Source organism: Antedon bifida, chromosome 2 (genome assembly GCF_963402885.1).
Source record: "Antedon bifida chromosome 2, ecAntBifi1.1, whole genome shotgun sequence".
Classification (NCBI taxonomy): Eukaryota; Metazoa; Echinodermata; class Crinoidea; order Comatulida; family Antedonidae; genus Antedon; species Antedon bifida.
The window spans coordinates 1,041,617-1,059,893 of NC_136227.1; the positions used below are offsets into that span (position 1 = coordinate 1,041,617).

Genomic DNA, 18,277 nt, shown 5'->3' on the forward strand with positions numbered 1-18,277 from the left:
AATGATTTTTAGTCGTTTGTACTCTTTCTCGTCCTTTGAATGGGACATAAGACATTGTTATGTGTACAGAATGCACAGTATTCAAAGATTAGAGGATTGTCTCCCAGCATTTTGATCTTGGCTGACTGATTTGTCTAAAAAAGGCAAAAAACTAATGACCCTAATGCTATGATGTTTGACTAGAGTCTCTGAATTTTATTTGAAGAAGCTTAAAATCTGACTGAGCATTTTAAAACAAGACACACATTTCATTTATTTATTTGACCACAAAAAAAAAATTAAAAATGATAATAAAAGCTCAATGAGTCCATAATTCCTTCATACAATATAAAAATATATACAATGTTGTTATTGTCTTGATTGACAGAATGTAATTGTATAATAATTTAATGTTTCTGTTTGCAGCTAACACCAATAGAGAAGTATGCACTGGTTTTCCTGGAGTCCACTGTTGCTCCACTGACAGATGACCAGTTGGTTGAGGCTGAGGTATGATGAAATTAAACATTTAATTTGATATGATTATGCTTGGTTCCCACTAGAGATAAAACACGAGCGAGTTGACCAACGACAAGTGACAGTTTAAATAATCTATCTCTTGTGATTGGTCAATTGTGTTGCGCTTAAGATAATGTGAGGTAGCAGAAACCAATAAATTTAGGATTTAAAATGAAAGTTTATTTTTTGTTTTGTTTCAGGAACAAGTGGAAATAGCCAAGAAGGAATGGGAGCTAAGTCACCTACAAGCTTTAAAGGAGGAAGAAGAACGCAAGGCTGAAATGGAAGAAGATGAAATATTCTATACATATACGAGAGAAGATGCATACAATAAGGTGCCTAGTAAAAAAACAAAGAAGGGTGTTAGCAAGAAAAAGAGCATTGATATTCAAAATGACAGTAGTGTAAGAAGGTCTAGTAGGGCTAGAAAGTCCGACAAATTTAGTAATGAAACAAATGTTAGGACCACTAGGAACAGTTCTGATTTGAGTCCAAGGTCAAGAAATGCTTCTGGATCCGATCGTCCAAGGACACGTAGCACGGATGCGAGCCCAGAAAGTAGAAAAAGCAAAGATAATAGTCCTGATAGGTTACTTAAAGTATGTAAGGAACAAAGTAAAGACCAAAGATTAAGTAGAGACGGTAGTCCATCGAGGAAAGCCGTTCGTGTCGATCCTCCTAAAGAAAACGCAAATAACTCGGTTGTAGATCGTGATCGGAATCTGTTTCTGGATATCGGCAGTCCTGATAGTGACCTAACCAGAAGCTCTGAAGATTACTCACCAGATAAGATGCCAAGGCATGTCTGGGGACATGACATCATGAAAGGGTTGTTGAAACCTGTTATTACAAATCCGCTACCAGAGCCTCCTTCGCATAAACAAGGTCTTCCATCTCCGAAAATAAATGAAAAGAAAGATTTACCATCCTCTTCGCTTTTCAACCAAATTAAGAATAGTTTAATAGAACCAATTCAAGCTATGGATGTTAGTGTGAACAATGACAATATGGACGATTCCTTAGAAGAAATTCACAGTAAAGCACATGATTTGAAACTGGAAGAGGTGCACGTTGATGAGACCAGAAGTAGTATATGGGATATCTTGAACAGTATGCGCAAGGAGATGACTGATCAACTCGACAATAGTTCTCAACCAAAACCAAACAGTTTGTCTGTTGATTTGTCAAACATTAATTGTATCTGGGATGTTGGATCACCTAATGCAATTCAAAAGACACAAGTTTTAGCAGACCAAGGTGAAAGTACATCCGCAATGGAAACATCACAATTAGATGAGACAACTCTGGTAGTTGATGTAACTCCGGTAGTGGATGCAACTCCTGTAGTTGATGCAACTCCTGTAGTGGATGCAATTCCTGTAGTTGATGCAACTCCTGTAGTTAGTACTACTCTGGAAGTCGCAACAAGTCCAGTGGATGAAAGTCCGGTTGTTAAAAAGAGTCGGGTAGTGGATGCAACTCCGTTAGTTGATGCAACTGTGGTAGTTGGTGCAATTCCGGTAGTTGGTGCAGCTGTGGTAGTTGATACAATTTCAACAGCACAAACACTCTGTGATATGCAAACCGTAAAGAAAACTGCTTCAGTCAAGACAATGCCCATAGAAAAAGCGATAGCAAGTATAGAAATGGAAAGAGAACCTGTGGTTCACTCAGTTGAAGCAAAGTCACCTACAATAGTACTTGAACCACCAGTTTTAGAAAAAACTACAGAACCAATGCAAGTGGCAGTTGACAGGATGTCCTGTACTTTAGACGCTGAGAATCTTCAAGATGTTGATGTTGAATGTATGCCAGTTTTAGAAATTGCATCAACAGTGGAAATTACAAGTGTTTCTCCAACAAAGAAACCAGTAGTAGAATCAATTGCCATTGAATCGACGCCAGTAAAAACAGTTGATGATGTAATGGAAGTGACCCAGGAAGTTGATACAATCAAGTCTCCAGCAGATGTCCCGATGGTGGTAGTTCCCGATAAAGAGAAAGACAACATGACAAATGATGCAATAGAAGTGATGGATGATGAAGAACCTGGTATGAGTATTGCAGATATCGTAGCCTTGGTTGATAAGCGCAACATGGAGGGGGAAGGTGATACCGACAGTTATCACGAAATACTTGGTGAAGACACAGATGATGATGATACGGAAGAAGAGATGGAAAAGAACCAAAGGAATAAGATTAAGAAAGTTTCTTTCAAAGAAAAATCAAATTTAAATGGTAGAGCATCAAGAATTGTGTCATCGGACACCGAAGAAGAGAATCATATCAATAAAGACCTTCCATGTCTTCAAACTAGATCTCAAGTGGAGAAACGAGCTCAGAAAGTGTCTCTTCAAACTAGATCAGGACGGTTGATCTCTCCTGAGCATCTCCTCTTACCTGTAGTTAAAAAAAGAACTAATGTCACAAAGACTAATCCAGACGCAAGGAGAATAAATGAGGATGGTATGAAATCGGAAGACAATGACAACACTTCATCTCCAGAATCAGCTGGTGATAAACCAGTTAAAAGAGGAAGAGGCAGACCTAGGACAGATAAGACTGACGAAAAAAGCGACGATGCTGAAAGCAAATCGTCAGATTTATCTGATGCTAAAGCAGCTAGTAAGACGAAAGGCAGGCCTACGAAAGAAGAAGAGGAATCGGAAGAAGAAAGTAATAGTGAAAGTGAAGAAGAAGAGGAACAGCCAGCAAGAAGAATGACCAGGATGACAGTGGCTGTTGACAGAGCAAGCAAAGTTAGACTTACAAGAGCAAAGGCCAAGACAGAATCATTTTTACCGTCGCCATTCAGATCTCCACGACTTGGGAGTCCAAAGCTAATGTCCCCAACAAGAGAAAGGCTTAGTAGCCCCCGCAACAAAACGACGTCACCGGCAAACAGGGCTAGCCCAAAACTCATGTCTCCGACTCTCTCAAAGAACAAGAAAAATAAGTAATTTGTTCATAATTTCTACCAAATATATTTTTTTAAATGAATGCTTCACAACTCCTTGTTAGTTTTTGCAATATTGAAGTTTGTATTTTGAGTTTAAGTAGTCGAAAGCTATTTGTTGATATTGTTTTATACCTACGTTAATAAGGTCTAGTTTGAATTTGAATGGATAGAGGTGCTAAGATCTATGTCCCGCCGCCAATTAAGTTATCTGCATATTATTCACGCTTGTTTGTTCCTAGCTCAAGCTATTGTTTTTCTTGTTACCCAGTACATATATAGTTTCTACATTGTTCAGATGTGTATATTCAAAGCCTAGTTGTTAAATAACCATCTCAAAATATTTTTTTATCAAACTTTAAATAATGTCTTGGTCGCGTCAGAAGTTTGACGCTTGATTTTTGAAATCGTGTTAAAAAATGTTTTTCTTTAAATGATCATGAAAGAAATGTACACTTGTTTAGTAATTCTGACCATAATTGTAGAATTATCCTCAGAAATAATAATTAGGATAAGTTATGTTAAAGGTCGGTTCCTACTTAGACGCAACGACGTAGACACAAGTAAGATTTTGGATGATCAATCGCGTTGTGATTGGTCGAATTACTTACAATGAGCTTACGTCCTTGCGTTTCCTCTAAGTGTGAACCGACCTTAATATGTACCTTGTGTAAGTAGTAATGATGAGTTTTGTACTGTCACTGTCTGTAAATACCACCTTGCTTAAAATGTAAGGAACAAATAAAAACAAAAATTGAAACCAACAATCCGCTCTTTGTGTTTGTTCCACTGGTTTGTGATGGGATAGCAGGCTTATTAAAAAAAAATGTGAAAATTGTCATCTAAATTGGATGTTTATTTGGTACACAATTGTGTCTGAGCTTCACATAGGCTATTTTGGAATGGCAAAGGCCTAGTTGTATACAGTGGCTTTTGATTCACAATTTTAATATCAATTCTTGTCAAAAAATATTTTCTGAATAAGCCATCCCAAACAAGCTAGTGAAGTAACACAATTGAGTATCAAAATCACATCTTAGGCTTTGTCTACACAATCAAAGTTTGACAAAAAAAAGTGTGATATGCCCAAATATGGTAGTGATGTGACATCATCATGTCCATATATGGGCACATCACATTTTATTGTCAAGTTTGATAGTGTAGACAGAGCTTTACACATTCTACACAACAATAACATCAATTCAATGTTAGAGATATAAGCATGGTAAAGGTTTGCAGTATGCCATGTGTTTACAAAAAGAAAATAAAGGACAGATTTTGCTTCTTTTCAAATTTTCTTTTTGGAAAAACATGGTGTATTGTAAACCTTGTTTTACTAGCATTAAATGCCCCTCCAAATAGTCTTGAATTTCATAACAAAACTCACAAGCGAATTACATGAATTGCTAAATTGATCATTTTATGATCTGAATTTGAATTCCCTTACAAAATTACTACTGCATATGGTCCAATATTGTCTTGTATACTTACAAATGGAGCTCATAACACAAAATCTGAATTCATTGAAGCATAAACTGGAATATAGTGAGAGAGAAACATTCTAATTTAAGTCGGCAAATTTACATAGGAATTGCAGCATTTAACGTTGGAGCGAGAGCAGTTAGTCCTGTTCAGGCCTATGCATATTGCTTGCTCCTGGCAACATGCCGAATACATTTTTTTTATTACCATTTGAGGAATAAGTCTTGGCTTATATATAACTTTAAAATTGTATTGGTATGAAGTAAGGTTTTGGAGAAATAATTTGGTGTATGTTTCTAAAACTTGGGTTGAATTAGCTAAGTAAGGTTACATGGACATAATAGTAGAAATGAACTGCAAAGATACTTGTACATCAACTGAAATTATAATTTGTGTATGTATAGGTTGGCAATAACTACCCTAAATCCAGACCTCGTCCGTTGACCAGGCAAAAATCTTGCTCTGGTTAAGATTTGATATGAATACTCTATTTTTTTTTCTCTGCCCAGACAACAGTTTAGTTTCTAACCAAAAGACAAATATCTATGTATTTCAAAACTTGTTATGCTTGTTTTTACAGATTTATATTTCGCAAACCAACAAGACTATGCCAGTAAGTTTACTCAGTAAATCTACATAATTGGAACTGAATAGGCCACCGCTTTAAATATGGTTATAAATTAGTTAGATAAATAGTGTTTGTCACATTTATTTAAGTTTTCCCTTAATGGCACTTGTTTGTAAACTGATGTAGTTATGATTGCAAAGTTTAATATCTTTGCTAATTGCAAATATTATTTATACGATTTTGCCTTTTAATTTATTTAGATCTGGTCCCCACCCACTCCGCCACAAGACGACAACGATGTGTACCTGGACCATGCCATGTATGTTATGTATGAACCGTCAGTTATGACAGAGACACAGTTACCATCAATCTACACCAAAAAAGAACATAAGAAAACAAAGGAAATTAATGGTAAGACACTACCGCTGTATCTAGGCAAATGTCATAATTTGTCCAGTATTATAAGCAAATTCCTAAATACAGTATCATATGTGACATCTTAAAAATAGATTGTAGTAACAGTGTATCACTTTAATATATACTTTAACCTTTCCTTCTATCTCAATAGTGGCAACAGTTCGTAAGCCAAAGACGCATTCCAAGGGAGATCATATGCAGCCACCACGATCCCTCTTTGATCGTCCATCTTCAGCGTGGCACAAGATGCGACGTGATGCCAAGCAACAGAAGATGCGGGATATGGTGAAGCCTATGAAGCCGTTGCCTACGGTACACAAGCCAGAGATAGACACACAGCAGGATCGCCCAGAATGGTTGATTAATGAAGACTGGGCTTTGTTGCAGGTAAAGATTGTACAGGAACAATTGAATTTTTTGATGTATTTTTTCTCTATACTGTGTAACCTCTTCAAGACAAGACTGTTACATCCCATCTGAAGGACGAGGCATTCAGTTTTTTTTTGCCTAAGGCTACAATCAATATGACAAACAGGACTTGAACCCATGCCTCTCAGTCTGATATCCTTTACCACTATGCCATACTACTTCTACTACTCTCTTCTAGTGAAACTTCTTATCATAAATAATTCATTCAACAAAGCAATTATTAAATATTTTAACATCCGATATCTTTTGCTATTATGCCATACCACTCTCTTCCTGTTGTGTTGCTGACTTCATGTGAGACAACTTTTGTTTGTAATCCCAAATATGCATTCGATCTAGTGAAACATCTTATCGTAAATAATTTTACTCATTTACTCCAGAACACGGCAACTATTAAATATTTTAACATCAATGATCATTCTCTCCACAGACAATACAAACCCTTCTTGAGCTGCCTCTGAGTCTGCAAGTGCTTGTTCCAGGGCACACCATCAATTGGGAATTGGTCAGTGATGTGGTCAACTCTTGCAGTCGTATCTATCGCTCACCCAAGCAGTGCAAGAACCGCTACGAAAGCGTCATTGTGCCACGTGAAGAGGGCAAGATACTCTACGACACAAATCCAAAGAAACAGAAGAAGTCTAAAGGGTTGTACAAATCATTGGTAAGTGTAGACGATCTTATTCCTCGAGCATCTATTTCAAATATGTTTTCACCATCCATCAAGCAAACTTGCCAATTACAGGAAGTGAAACCCATGCATTCTAAACCAAAGTCGCATATGGGGGTGCTCTGTATTGTCTGCCGAGAAAAAAGTCCTGAAATGTGACAGGATTTGAACCAAACACTCTGAGATTAGTAGGTAAGCATGTCAACCACCAAGCCACAGTGTCCCTTAAATCCCTCTTGGTGGGTATGAATGTAATAAAAACTTCCAATTTTGTTTTCTAGACCAAGAATAACCGGCCAATGAAGACGAGTCATTTACACACACAGGATAACAACAGTTCACATACTATGTTATACAGCAATAAGTTTGATCAGATAAGACTAGCTGTCAGCAAGAGGCAACCTTATCTTAAACAAGTGTAAGTAACAACTAAATACCATATGATTGGATTAAGCAACCTTTTTGTAACAAAGCACAAATATTCTGATCAAATTATATAATGAATTATCCATAATTTTGTGTTTTATTTTCTTTTCAGACTCAATAATCCTTTATTGAAAAACCCTAAACACAGTGCTGTATTACAAGACTATAGCATCAACTATGACAAGCCATTGCTACCCCTGCAAGTGGCTGCTAAACGAGCAGATAGAATTGCAAAAGAGAAGAAAGAAAAAGAAGCTCAAATCAAACAGACGGCAGCCCAGAATGCAGCTGCGGCTGCTGCTAAGACCACAGCAGTTGCAACTGCTGCTTCTACTACAGTTCTGGTACGTTAAATTTATTATGTGTGAAATATGTTTGTTGTCATTTTAATTTAAAACATTTTTGTAAAACTTTTGTTGTTGTTTACAGCAGGCAAGCACTGTTGCACGTCCTGGTAACAGCATAGTGGTAAACACACAAGGGGGTGTGGTCTCTGTAACCGGGCAACAAATAGCAAGCATAAACAAACGTCTTAACCAACCATTAGTGACGTCTGCGAATGTATCTCAGGTAAGATACGCTACCAAATAAAAATGTTTATTAATAGTAAATACAGTATTAACCAGACAAGTTAAAGCTCTGTTTACACTATCAAACTTTATGTGTCAAAATATGGGATGTGCCCATTCATATCACTACCATATTTAGGCATATCACTACCATATTTGGGCACAAACCACCAAATAAATATGATAAACAAAATGATTTCATACAATCACAATAGGTTATCCTTCTAGTGTGGGTAACATATATATTCAACTATCGATAATTAGTTACTGGTACTGGTTCAATTAACCATCTACATATAAAAACATCTAGTTAGTGGAAACATATAGCTTGGATGTCAATACAGACATGCCAACTCTTCCAAAACAGCCTAGAAATTTTGACTTACTGTATTTATTTTCTACATGGTTTCTTTTGTTAGATTGCAACGTCAATAGCACAGATTGTAAGAACTCAGGGTGGCAGAGCGACACAGGTTACGCTACCAACGTCTGCTATCCAAGTCACTCAAGCCCGACCCACTACTACAGCTTCAATCATGGTATCCACTGTGTCTGGAGTGACCACTGTTCAGGCCAGAGTGACTCCAACCACATCATTGGCATCTGCAGCTATGGTTAAAGGTATATACAAATGATTTTCATATTTGTGTTTGGACCTAAAACTTTAAATAAGAGAACTCGCTTTGGTGTATTTAAAATGCCTTTTTGATAGATTTATTGGTGTTTGGGCATTTTTATTTCAGTTATCAACAGAATTAATTTTAGCGTCACAAGTTTTAATTTTGGTTAACCACCCCCTTTATTAATTCAATCTTTCATAATGTATTACAGTATTTGTGTATTTAGACTTCATTTCATATTTTTGTTTTCTACCTTTTTTCGTTATTTTCTGATTTTTACACGGCTGTAAATTTACACTAACACAATGAAGCAAACTATGCATGTATGTATTGAAAAGGAATATGCTGTTATATATATTATTATTATGTTCATTTTTATTTTGATTTAAATTCCACAGCAACAACTTCAAACTTGCCTGCAGCAACAATTTCTACTGCTAATTTGACAACAGCATTCAATGCTTACAAACGACAAGCACAAGCTCAGGCGCAACCAACCACCATCAAACAGGTAAATACTTACTTGTGATTAGAATGTTTCTTTCGTTGTATCACGTTTCTGGGGTAATTCCCAACATGTTTCTTACAATATGCTTTGTACATTTTTATTTCAAAATACCAAAGCTTGTTGTGTACTGTAGTGCTTCACATGTTAGTTGTACTGTCAACTCTCTCTAAAACTTACCCAAATGATTTACTGTAACTAGTGTGTCCGGTTGTACAGCCAGTTCTCTGTACTTTATCTACTAATACGGCATTATTTGTTTAGTATGATAGACAAATTACATGATACAGCGGTACGTTACTCTGTATTATGAAATTTTATTAAGCTTAGGCTAAATACATACTGTTCATAAAATCTGATACTGCAAGGCCGTAGCGAGAGGTTAAAAACACACGAGGCAAAGATGCTTTAAATATAATTTATTAATATAAAATATGACGATCTGTGCTGGGGAATTGGGCTGGGTGGTTATGTCGCTGTAACAAATTTGTAACAAATCTGTTTGATTTTGAGAGAGTTGACTGGCCATGTTTTACTCTTGTACATGAGCTTTTTAACACTAGTATGTATACACCTTCCATTAGCAATTCAAGCAAGTTGATTTGAAACGTATCCAGCAAGCCCAGGCCCAAGCAAAGGCAGCCCAAGCTGAGGCACATGCCCAGGCACAAGCCTCTCAACAACTGGTCACAAGTGGGAGTTCGTCTGCTGTTGTGGCTAGCATTGTACAACAGCAAAGAGTGCAGGTTATAACATACTCATTGCTTTCAAAATCTTTTAATATAAACTTCAACAACAACAAATTTCATCAAATTCAAATCTGATTACAAAAAACTTTCCCAAAAGTCTTATTTTAAGCTTGGTCTACATTATCAAACTTGATGTGCCCATATATAGACACAATAATATCACTACCGTATTTGGGCATATAACTGCCATTATTTGGGCACGTCACACTTTTTTTTGTCAAACTAGTTTGATAGTGTAGACAAAGCATTGTATTTGTATAAATTACAAAACATGAGATACAATAAGTATAATTCTTGTCATTTTCTTCCTAAATTTTCTTCCTACTCCTTGCTAACCTGCCACTCCTCATTGGCTTATTTTGGTATTGATATTATGCTAGCTTGTCTAATTAGTTCCTAATGTACTTATATTGAGTTTTGTGGCTTTCATTTCAACTAATCACCAGTTTGTAATAATTCACTCACTCACTGTACATGTTTTTGAATTGTTTTTACACATTAAGTTCATAGAGAAGGATAAACAAAAATGTTTTAATAAATATCTTTATCACGTTTTCTCCTCTCCACATACATGACTAGCATTTGATTAATAATTTTATAATTTTTTTATTTCAAAGCAGAAACCAGCAACATTGACACGGCCACTAAAAGAAGCAGAAATCTCACTCATTAAACGTCAGTTACAACAGCACAAGCTGAACCAATCGGCTAACAAGGTTGCAGTGACCACCGTAAGCGGTGTAACGGTCAGCGGAGTGGTGACCGTAGGCCAACAGAAAGGTCAAACTTTAAAACAGCTGACGTTCACACCTCAACAATTGCGTTCATTACAAATGCAACAGCTGTTACGACAAAAAAAACAACAAATTCAGACATTGACGCCACAACAAGCTGCTCAGGTAAGAACAAAATAAGAGGCTCTCTACAAAGAAATATATAAGAACAAATCTTAGAATTAAATTTAGCGAATTACTTTACTTACTTTTATTTATATAAAAATGAAAAATTTAAAGATAGTTAAAAAAGTTATAATTCTATTTTGAAAAAGGTTAACATTTAAATTCATAAATTGGGTTTCTATAGATTGTAAAACAGGTAGAACAATTTAAATTTAATGAAATACATTTTTTCGCAACTCTAAGGTATATACTAAATTTTAATTTTGTTTGTTGTAGTTGACTCAGAAGGCGCAGTTCCTAGCTAGCCAGCAACAAAAGCTTCAAGCAGCTAGGCTAGTAGCTCAGGTGCAGCAGGGAGGTACCACACAGCACATCCAGGTGCCAACTATGACTACAGCACAGCAGTTACAGCAGGTATATTTCAATACATTGATTTATACAGTTAATATGTATATTAATCTCTTGTCAAAATATGATTGAAAAACTAAATGTCACTGAATAATATGTATGAGGTGATATACAGTACGATACCTGGGAGTGATAATGTGCTGAACTTATCTCTGCCTCTGTGTCTTGTTCTTTTGTTTTTCTAATATTATATCACTTGGTTTTAGGTACAAAAAGCAGTTCAGTCCGGTCAAGTACAAGTCCAGCAAACTTCCGGCGGTCAAACCACTGTTCAACAGATCCCAAGACAACAACTGATTCAACTTAGCCGGACAGGTAGTGTGTCCACGGCACTTGCCCTTCAACAGACCAGCAAACCGATCACGGTCATCTCCAGTCCATCAACGACGCTTAACGCATCACAATTAGCTCAAGTCGTCTCTGTAACGAATGCTCAAAAGTTACAAAGCAGTGGACAGACGACGCATGTTGTGTCCATCGCACCACCCATGTTACAGTCTGGTAGCGGCCTTCAGACGCAGGTTGTCCGGGCCGCTGGACTACAAGAGGCCGTGTCAAAAGCGGCTCAAAGTGTCGCTATTAACGTATCGTCACCGAGTCAAGCAAAGATGGATGTAATAATGGTTGAACAGCATGGTGCCACCGAAACGGTCATAACGGAACCCCCGTCGCCCGCAGAAAGCACGGACAGTAAAAAAGAAGAAAGTCAGGCAGGTGATTTAGATCCGTCTTCATCAACATCTACACGGTCTTATGCTATGCGAACAAGGACACAATCTAAGCATTAGACAAGCCCCTCGATTATTAGGTTCACAATTGTAAACACCTTCAAAATACTAGAAACAAAATGGATTTGAGCCTTGGTTCCTGGAATATTAAAGATTGAAATAGTGTATGTGTCTATAATCAATTTGAAATTGATAAGTTAATATTGAAAAAGATTATACTGTATTCGGTAAGTTTACGTGATGTAAAATGACATTGCCGTAAATAAAATTAAACAGGACTTCATGTCTCTGTGTGACTGCGTGGCTCTGCATGACTGTGTATCGATATCAGTAATTAAGCGTGACTAGTTGGCCTTCTTATACCAACCTACAGCTACTACACAATCTTATTCTTATAAATTTTGTTTTTTTTTTAAATTACGATTTTTTTGTGATAATTTGGAAACAACCTAAAATTAATTAAAATTATTTGAATCAATTTATTTATTTTCTAGTAAACAAGTTGAAAATATTTATTAGGTCACCCTGTTTTGAATTTAGCAAAATTAATTTGTTTTTCCCTTCATTAATTGTAACTTGTAATATAGAAAGAATCACAGAGAGAAATTGTGTGTATATTAACCACCACCCTTGTACATTGTTTTTCTATTTGGTGTGTACATTTTGTAGTGGGGATAGAATCGTAGTCTATAATGACTTCATTATTGTATTTTTTTTTTGTTGACAATAAATTTTGAAGAAAAATATATGCAAATGATTTAAATTGTTATCGGTGCTTGGTGCATTGATCCCTTTTCAGGTAACGAAGCTATACTTGTATAGGTGAAAGGTGAAGAGTTAAGCTTCATAACCGAAACTCAGTTGTACAATGTAACTAATATACTACCTAAAGTTTGGTTCCCACTAGAACGCAACGCAGGCGAATTGACCAATCAAACTGTCAATTCGCTTGTGTTGCGGATTGTGTCCTAGTGGGAACCAGGCTTTAGTGTGAATGGATTGGGTAAGGATTCAACACTTAATATGTTAAAATAGGATTCCCACTAGGTAAGCGGATCATTCAGTACTAATACAAATAAGTATATTGGGTTGTAGCGCCAATGCGCGTACTGCACGTCCTCTAGTTGTGTCCTCTAGTGGGAATCAAGCTTTTAAGGAGTAATTTGCGGAATATAACAAAATCCGTCGTATTTCGTTTTAACCGGTGATTTGATGACGACACCGATAGGAGCCATACGGGATACTTTATATTTGACACTTGCTATATTTCCATCCACAACCCATCCTTCCAAATCTGAGTGGTAACCAACCGCATTTGCCGATTCAAGTTGTTCAGGAGTTGCTAGCGTTCCTCCAAGCTCGACACACATATCACTTGCTTCAGTGTATGTTAGCGTATTCCTATTCTTCCCCCTCACAGCAATTATTCCATAACTGGAAAAGGGATACTGATTAAGATCCACGTTTTTGTAAACTGAACACAGTCCACTGTAATCATCTTCTCTATCGTGATGTACAGAGACTCTGAATCGTGTACCAATCAATACATTGTACCAACACGTTTGATTGCCTATGTCAAAATAGCAACAGTTTCCATACATGCCTTTATAAAACCAAGCCCGTCTACATTGTTTAAATCCTGTTAAAGTGGCGTTGTAAACCTCCATTGGCAGGGCTAGGTGTCCTCCAAACTCACTCTGACATCGATTTTCTGCGTCTGTGTAGATGTAACCATTGGCAACATCGTACCTCAAATTAAGAATTTTCCAGTCGGAATGGTAGTCTTTAACTTCGGGTGGAAGGTTCGAGTAGAAATAGCAGTAGAAGCAAGGAAACACTGCACTACGGTCTGGATATATGTTACAACGTGTAGCTGGTTCCTCGAGTACACACATATTTTCATCATTGGAGAAGGTCACCTCTGCACTTATCAACCAGCACTGATCACAAGACACATTTTCTCCGTATTTCACGGCAGTCACTAGTTGTTCGTAAGATGCCAAAGAACCTTTAAGACGTTGGCATGCTTCAGACGCTTCCGTGTAATTTGCTTTTTGGGTTATTTTGAGGAAAATACCATCATGGGCCTGGAAATCAAATGAAATGAAAAGACATGAAGTTAGTATGATGAAATCAGGTGATCAGTAATTTGAGCTTTAAATTTGTGACTGAAGTGCAATTTTGTTAATATCTTCTGGAACATTTTCTCATGTGTATGTGTGTCTGTGTATTTATTTGCGGCAGTTGCATTAGTAATTGTGTTGTTTTTTTGTACGCGCGTGCGTTCACCAACTTTGTTGGCGCATCTCTTACAACAAGACGGTACTTACTATGAGTTCATACTCCTGTTGCTTCTCTGTCTGTTCTACAGTTTCCAAACTATCAACTGCTATCTGGCATCCTGTATTCGTCCCCACCATTCTTAGATAATTACACTTTTCGAATCCTGTTCTCAAACAATTCCGCGCACATCGGATAAGATAATTCATGTTATACGTCATTCTTTCACTGGTTTTTGCTCGTAGTCTGAATAACTCCCACTTTTGACCCGGCATTTGAGCTGAAAAACGTAATCGTAAAATAAAATATTGACGCTGAAAAAGAACATTAAAGGATAAGTATGAATTTTATCTTGGTTCGGTCAGTTTCTTTTCTCGATATTTGGACGGGTTTGACAACATGTAACCTTTCCTTTTTGTTTCCTCTAGGATACGCCGCTTGTCTCGGAATGTTCTGTTTAGGCAATGTGGCCAAGGATTACCAATAGTAAATGAATCACTGTCCTATCAGATAGGTGGTAATCCCCCTGATACAGGGGCTTTTGTGAACCAGTTCACCGGGGTAACTCCCTACTCTTCTCGAATAATGAACTGGGTTCTTTAAAGTGCACACAGGTTATAACTGTGTACACTGGACCTACGGTTTATAGTCCTTCCGAGAAGAATTGTTCCACCACCAGAACTAGGAGCGAGTCGGCATCGAACCCTTGCCGATGTTGTTGGCTCTTTAGGTACGGTAAACGGCTCCCTTGCCTTATCCGCTCGGCCATTTGACTCGCTAAAATGGCCGTAAGCTTAACAACAAAAACGTTTACCTTGTGCTGTGCACGTGGTACAGAAGATGATAAACAGTCTTAATGTCATAGTCAAGTTCATGCTGAAATCTTTAAGCAAACAATTTCGATCCTTTATTTCGTTATCTGCTTATCGATCAAATATAGTTACCATTATTAATTATGTATAATTTATAATATTAAACGGCATAATTATTAATAGATATTGATATTAGTTAAATTAGTTGTTTTTTCTAAATATAAATAAATGCTAAAAAATGCTAACAAGTCTCTACTTACTCTCATATAATACCGATCGAGTTTTTTTTCTATTCTTGAACAACTGTCTCTGCTGTTCACGGTACAAATAAAAAAAATGCTATTTAAAATGTTATTAAAATATTCTCACGTAGTTAAAAATTAAAATGTAATTGTATACAGTAGTGTTCTTGAAACACTTTATTACCAGCTATTAATAATACTTTATCAAGTCATTCGTTTATTGTACATTTTGCGTAATAACAATAGTAATAATAGTAATATAATATACAATTTATACATAATAAAAAAAAAATACTTTTCAGTAAGCGAAATATAGATTTTTTTATTATGAAAATACATATCAAAAGAATAAATTAGAATGAACGTAAAAAAACATTGAGCTGTGGAATTACGTGAAATGAGTTGCGTTTACATTGCGTTCTAGTAGGAAACAACAAGCTTCAAACATTTCATTGCAATTCCTAGCTTTTACAGCAGAAAATCCCTTTTTAATAACTTTTGATAACTTATTAATACATTTAGATCATTGGCTTGATAAAAGAATTCCTCCATGATTTAACCGAGGACCACTTATTGCGCAGTGACGGCCTACGGAAAAGAAACGCGTCATCGTACATGATAATTCGCTATAAACGCGTTTTAGTCAGTAACGCGGCGATAAAACGACGTAAATTGTAGTTTTTTACTTTTTTCATTGAAGTGTTTCATTTCTCAATACAATTTAAACTCCTGGGTTGAAATAAAGAATTAAAATTAGAAACTAACGTGTAGCTTACCTTAGCAAACTTGTCTTGTTCTCTTCGAACGACCGATCGACTAATATATCACGATGTGTCGTTTTTATTTTTTATTTATACACTAAGGGTATCGTGTGTCTCATTAGATAAAAACGATTAAAATAATGTCAACAATACCTATTAGGCCTATTATTCATATTTGAATTTTGGCCCTACATCAATTTAAAATGAATTATTACTAAAGTGTTCATATTGTTATAACAAATGGAAATGTGTATAATGAGATTGTAACAAGAACAACTTAAAGACTTTTGTGCTATCAATGTTATAGACCTCCAGCATTTAATATCTTGAACAATATTGTATTCTTGTTTTAAACTTGGCAATTTTTTTACACAATTAATTAATTGTGAATAATTGTCAATAAAGTATGACCTCGAATAACCCCCAATAAGAACAAGAAGACGCGTATGCCTATATTGTATTCGATTCAATTCAACATTTATTTCGACCAAAATCAACATATGTAAACAAACAAGAAACAACAAAGTATCATTTGGGGAGGGACGTCATAGAGACTTAAATAAGTCCGTCACTGTCGCTCATGACACATAATTACATAACACAGTATCCCTTATCCAACTGTTGGATTATTATGTATACACAGTAGGCCTACATCATGTAATGTTAAAATAAAATTAACAACTATTTCGTTGTAGAAAAAGATCAAGGATGTAAAAACAAAATAAAAATTATCATCATTTTAAGACATGGTTGATAAGTTTTAGGAGGGGTGGGGAGAGGGGGGCCTATAGCCTGTTTACCGCCCCCACCCCGTCCATAAAACTACAAGAAAACAGGACAAAGCCTTACCTTTTGAAGTTTAAGTTATGATATTGATATCACTTTCTTACTACAAGCTGCTGTCTCTAACAACAACGGTATGTCGCTATTACGTTTACGACGCAAGTACTAATGTATCGTTTACGACATGTTTATCATTATTTTTAAAAATTTTATCCAAAGTTAGTTAATAAGCAATCAATTATTATAACCCATGTCAATCATAATTAAGTTACATCCATTAAATTACTAATTCAGATACTCGGATTAATAAACCAAAAAAAATAACGGTGTGATAGAGTCTCGTGATAGTTATCGTAAGCGTTCCATACTTTTTACAATCGATTTTAAATCGATCATATAATGCTTAATTGAATGAGTTTGCGAGTAGTTTATATTCATTACCGGTACTTATATATTTAATAATTCTGTAATTATAGATTTAATTATAAAATAAATAATATAAATCTATTATTCAACAAGGTTGTTTAGGAGGCATAATCGTTTGTGATAAAAGATTTCTATGATCAACTGTATTTTATTTGATAATTTGACCTAATGCCTTGGTACTGAGGAATATAAATATAGTAATTAACCACCATTTAACCTTGGAGACACAACAGCCCCCCTAATAGGAGTGTCCCTGGATAGTATTATAAATTCGACACAACATTAGCATTTATTATTAATGATGTCCCTAGCTAAAGCTTTGTTCCCACTAGCGACGCAACGTAAGGACGTAACGCAACGTAAAGCTCGGTTCCCACTAGAGATGCAACGTAAAGCAACCTACGCAACGTAAGAAAATGACCTTCCAATAATTGTGTTTGCCCCCGCCTGCGTGAAATCAAACCTGCGATTTTTGCAGTATTGTTGCGTCGTCGGTTCCCACTTGTGCTTACGTAATACAGCACTTTGCGTCGATACGTCGCTACGTTGCGTTCTAGTGGGAACCACGCTTTAGTGATTTGACCAATCACAAGCGATGGGTTATATTCGAACAGTTGCTTGTCATTGGTCAATTGGCTTGCGCGTACGTCCTTGCGTTGCGTCTCTAGTAACCACGCTATGGGTTGGCCGTATTGCTAAGCACTGATAAAATAAATTGCCTCTGAATATGGGTGTCAGAAAGTTCTAATGTAGATAGATAAATATAATTTCTTTAATTTGCCCTTACGTAAATTGATATATAGATAAATTGAAATTCTCATATGAAGGTTATCTTTAACAAAAAAAAAGCACAATAGGACGTAGATGCAACGCAAACGACCAATCACACGCGACTGTTCGAATAATCTATCGCTTGTGATTGGTCAAATCACTTTACGTTGCGTTGCTTCCTTTCGTTCTATTGGGAACCAAGCTTTTAATCCATTTTTGCAACTGACTACGTGCAGAGAAATTTACGTTATAGCGCCACCTAGAACATAGGAAAGACG

At 36.2% G+C, this 18,277-nt stretch overlaps 1 protein-coding gene across 5 annotated transcripts in view; it reads left to right on the forward strand.

The window, feature by feature from the left end:
- The window catches only part of LOC144835261 (helicase domino-like), a 32,502-nt gene extending 19,832 nt beyond the window's left edge, over positions 1 to 12,670 (forward strand). For 2 of the 5 annotated variants that reach the window (XM_078690324.1, XM_078690325.1), the window contains exons 33-47: positions 406 to 489; positions 699 to 833; positions 5,517 to 5,549; positions 5,765 to 5,915; positions 6,073 to 6,308; positions 6,781 to 7,014; positions 7,302 to 7,438; positions 7,559 to 7,790; positions 7,876 to 8,016; positions 8,435 to 8,636; positions 9,034 to 9,146; positions 9,725 to 9,886; positions 10,507 to 10,788; positions 11,065 to 11,202; positions 11,403 to 12,670. In XM_078690324.1, coding sequence (XP_078546450.1) covers positions 406 to 489; positions 699 to 833; positions 5,517 to 5,549; positions 5,765 to 5,915; positions 6,073 to 6,308; positions 6,781 to 7,014; positions 7,302 to 7,438; positions 7,559 to 7,790; positions 7,876 to 8,016; positions 8,435 to 8,636; positions 9,034 to 9,146; positions 9,725 to 9,886; positions 10,507 to 10,788; positions 11,065 to 11,202; positions 11,403 to 11,984 — 2,862 coding nt within the window. In that variant the 3' untranslated portion in view covers positions 11,985 to 12,670. The remainder of the gene's footprint in view (positions 1 to 405; positions 490 to 698; positions 834 to 5,516; positions 5,550 to 5,764; positions 5,916 to 6,072; positions 6,309 to 6,780; positions 7,015 to 7,301; positions 7,439 to 7,558; positions 7,791 to 7,875; positions 8,017 to 8,434; positions 8,637 to 9,033; positions 9,147 to 9,724; positions 9,887 to 10,506; positions 10,789 to 11,064; positions 11,203 to 11,402) is intronic. The other 3 variants (XM_078690326.1, XM_078690327.1, XM_078690329.1) reach the window with 3 other exon arrangements.
- The last annotated feature ends 5,607 nt before the right edge of the window (positions 12,671 to 18,277 follow it).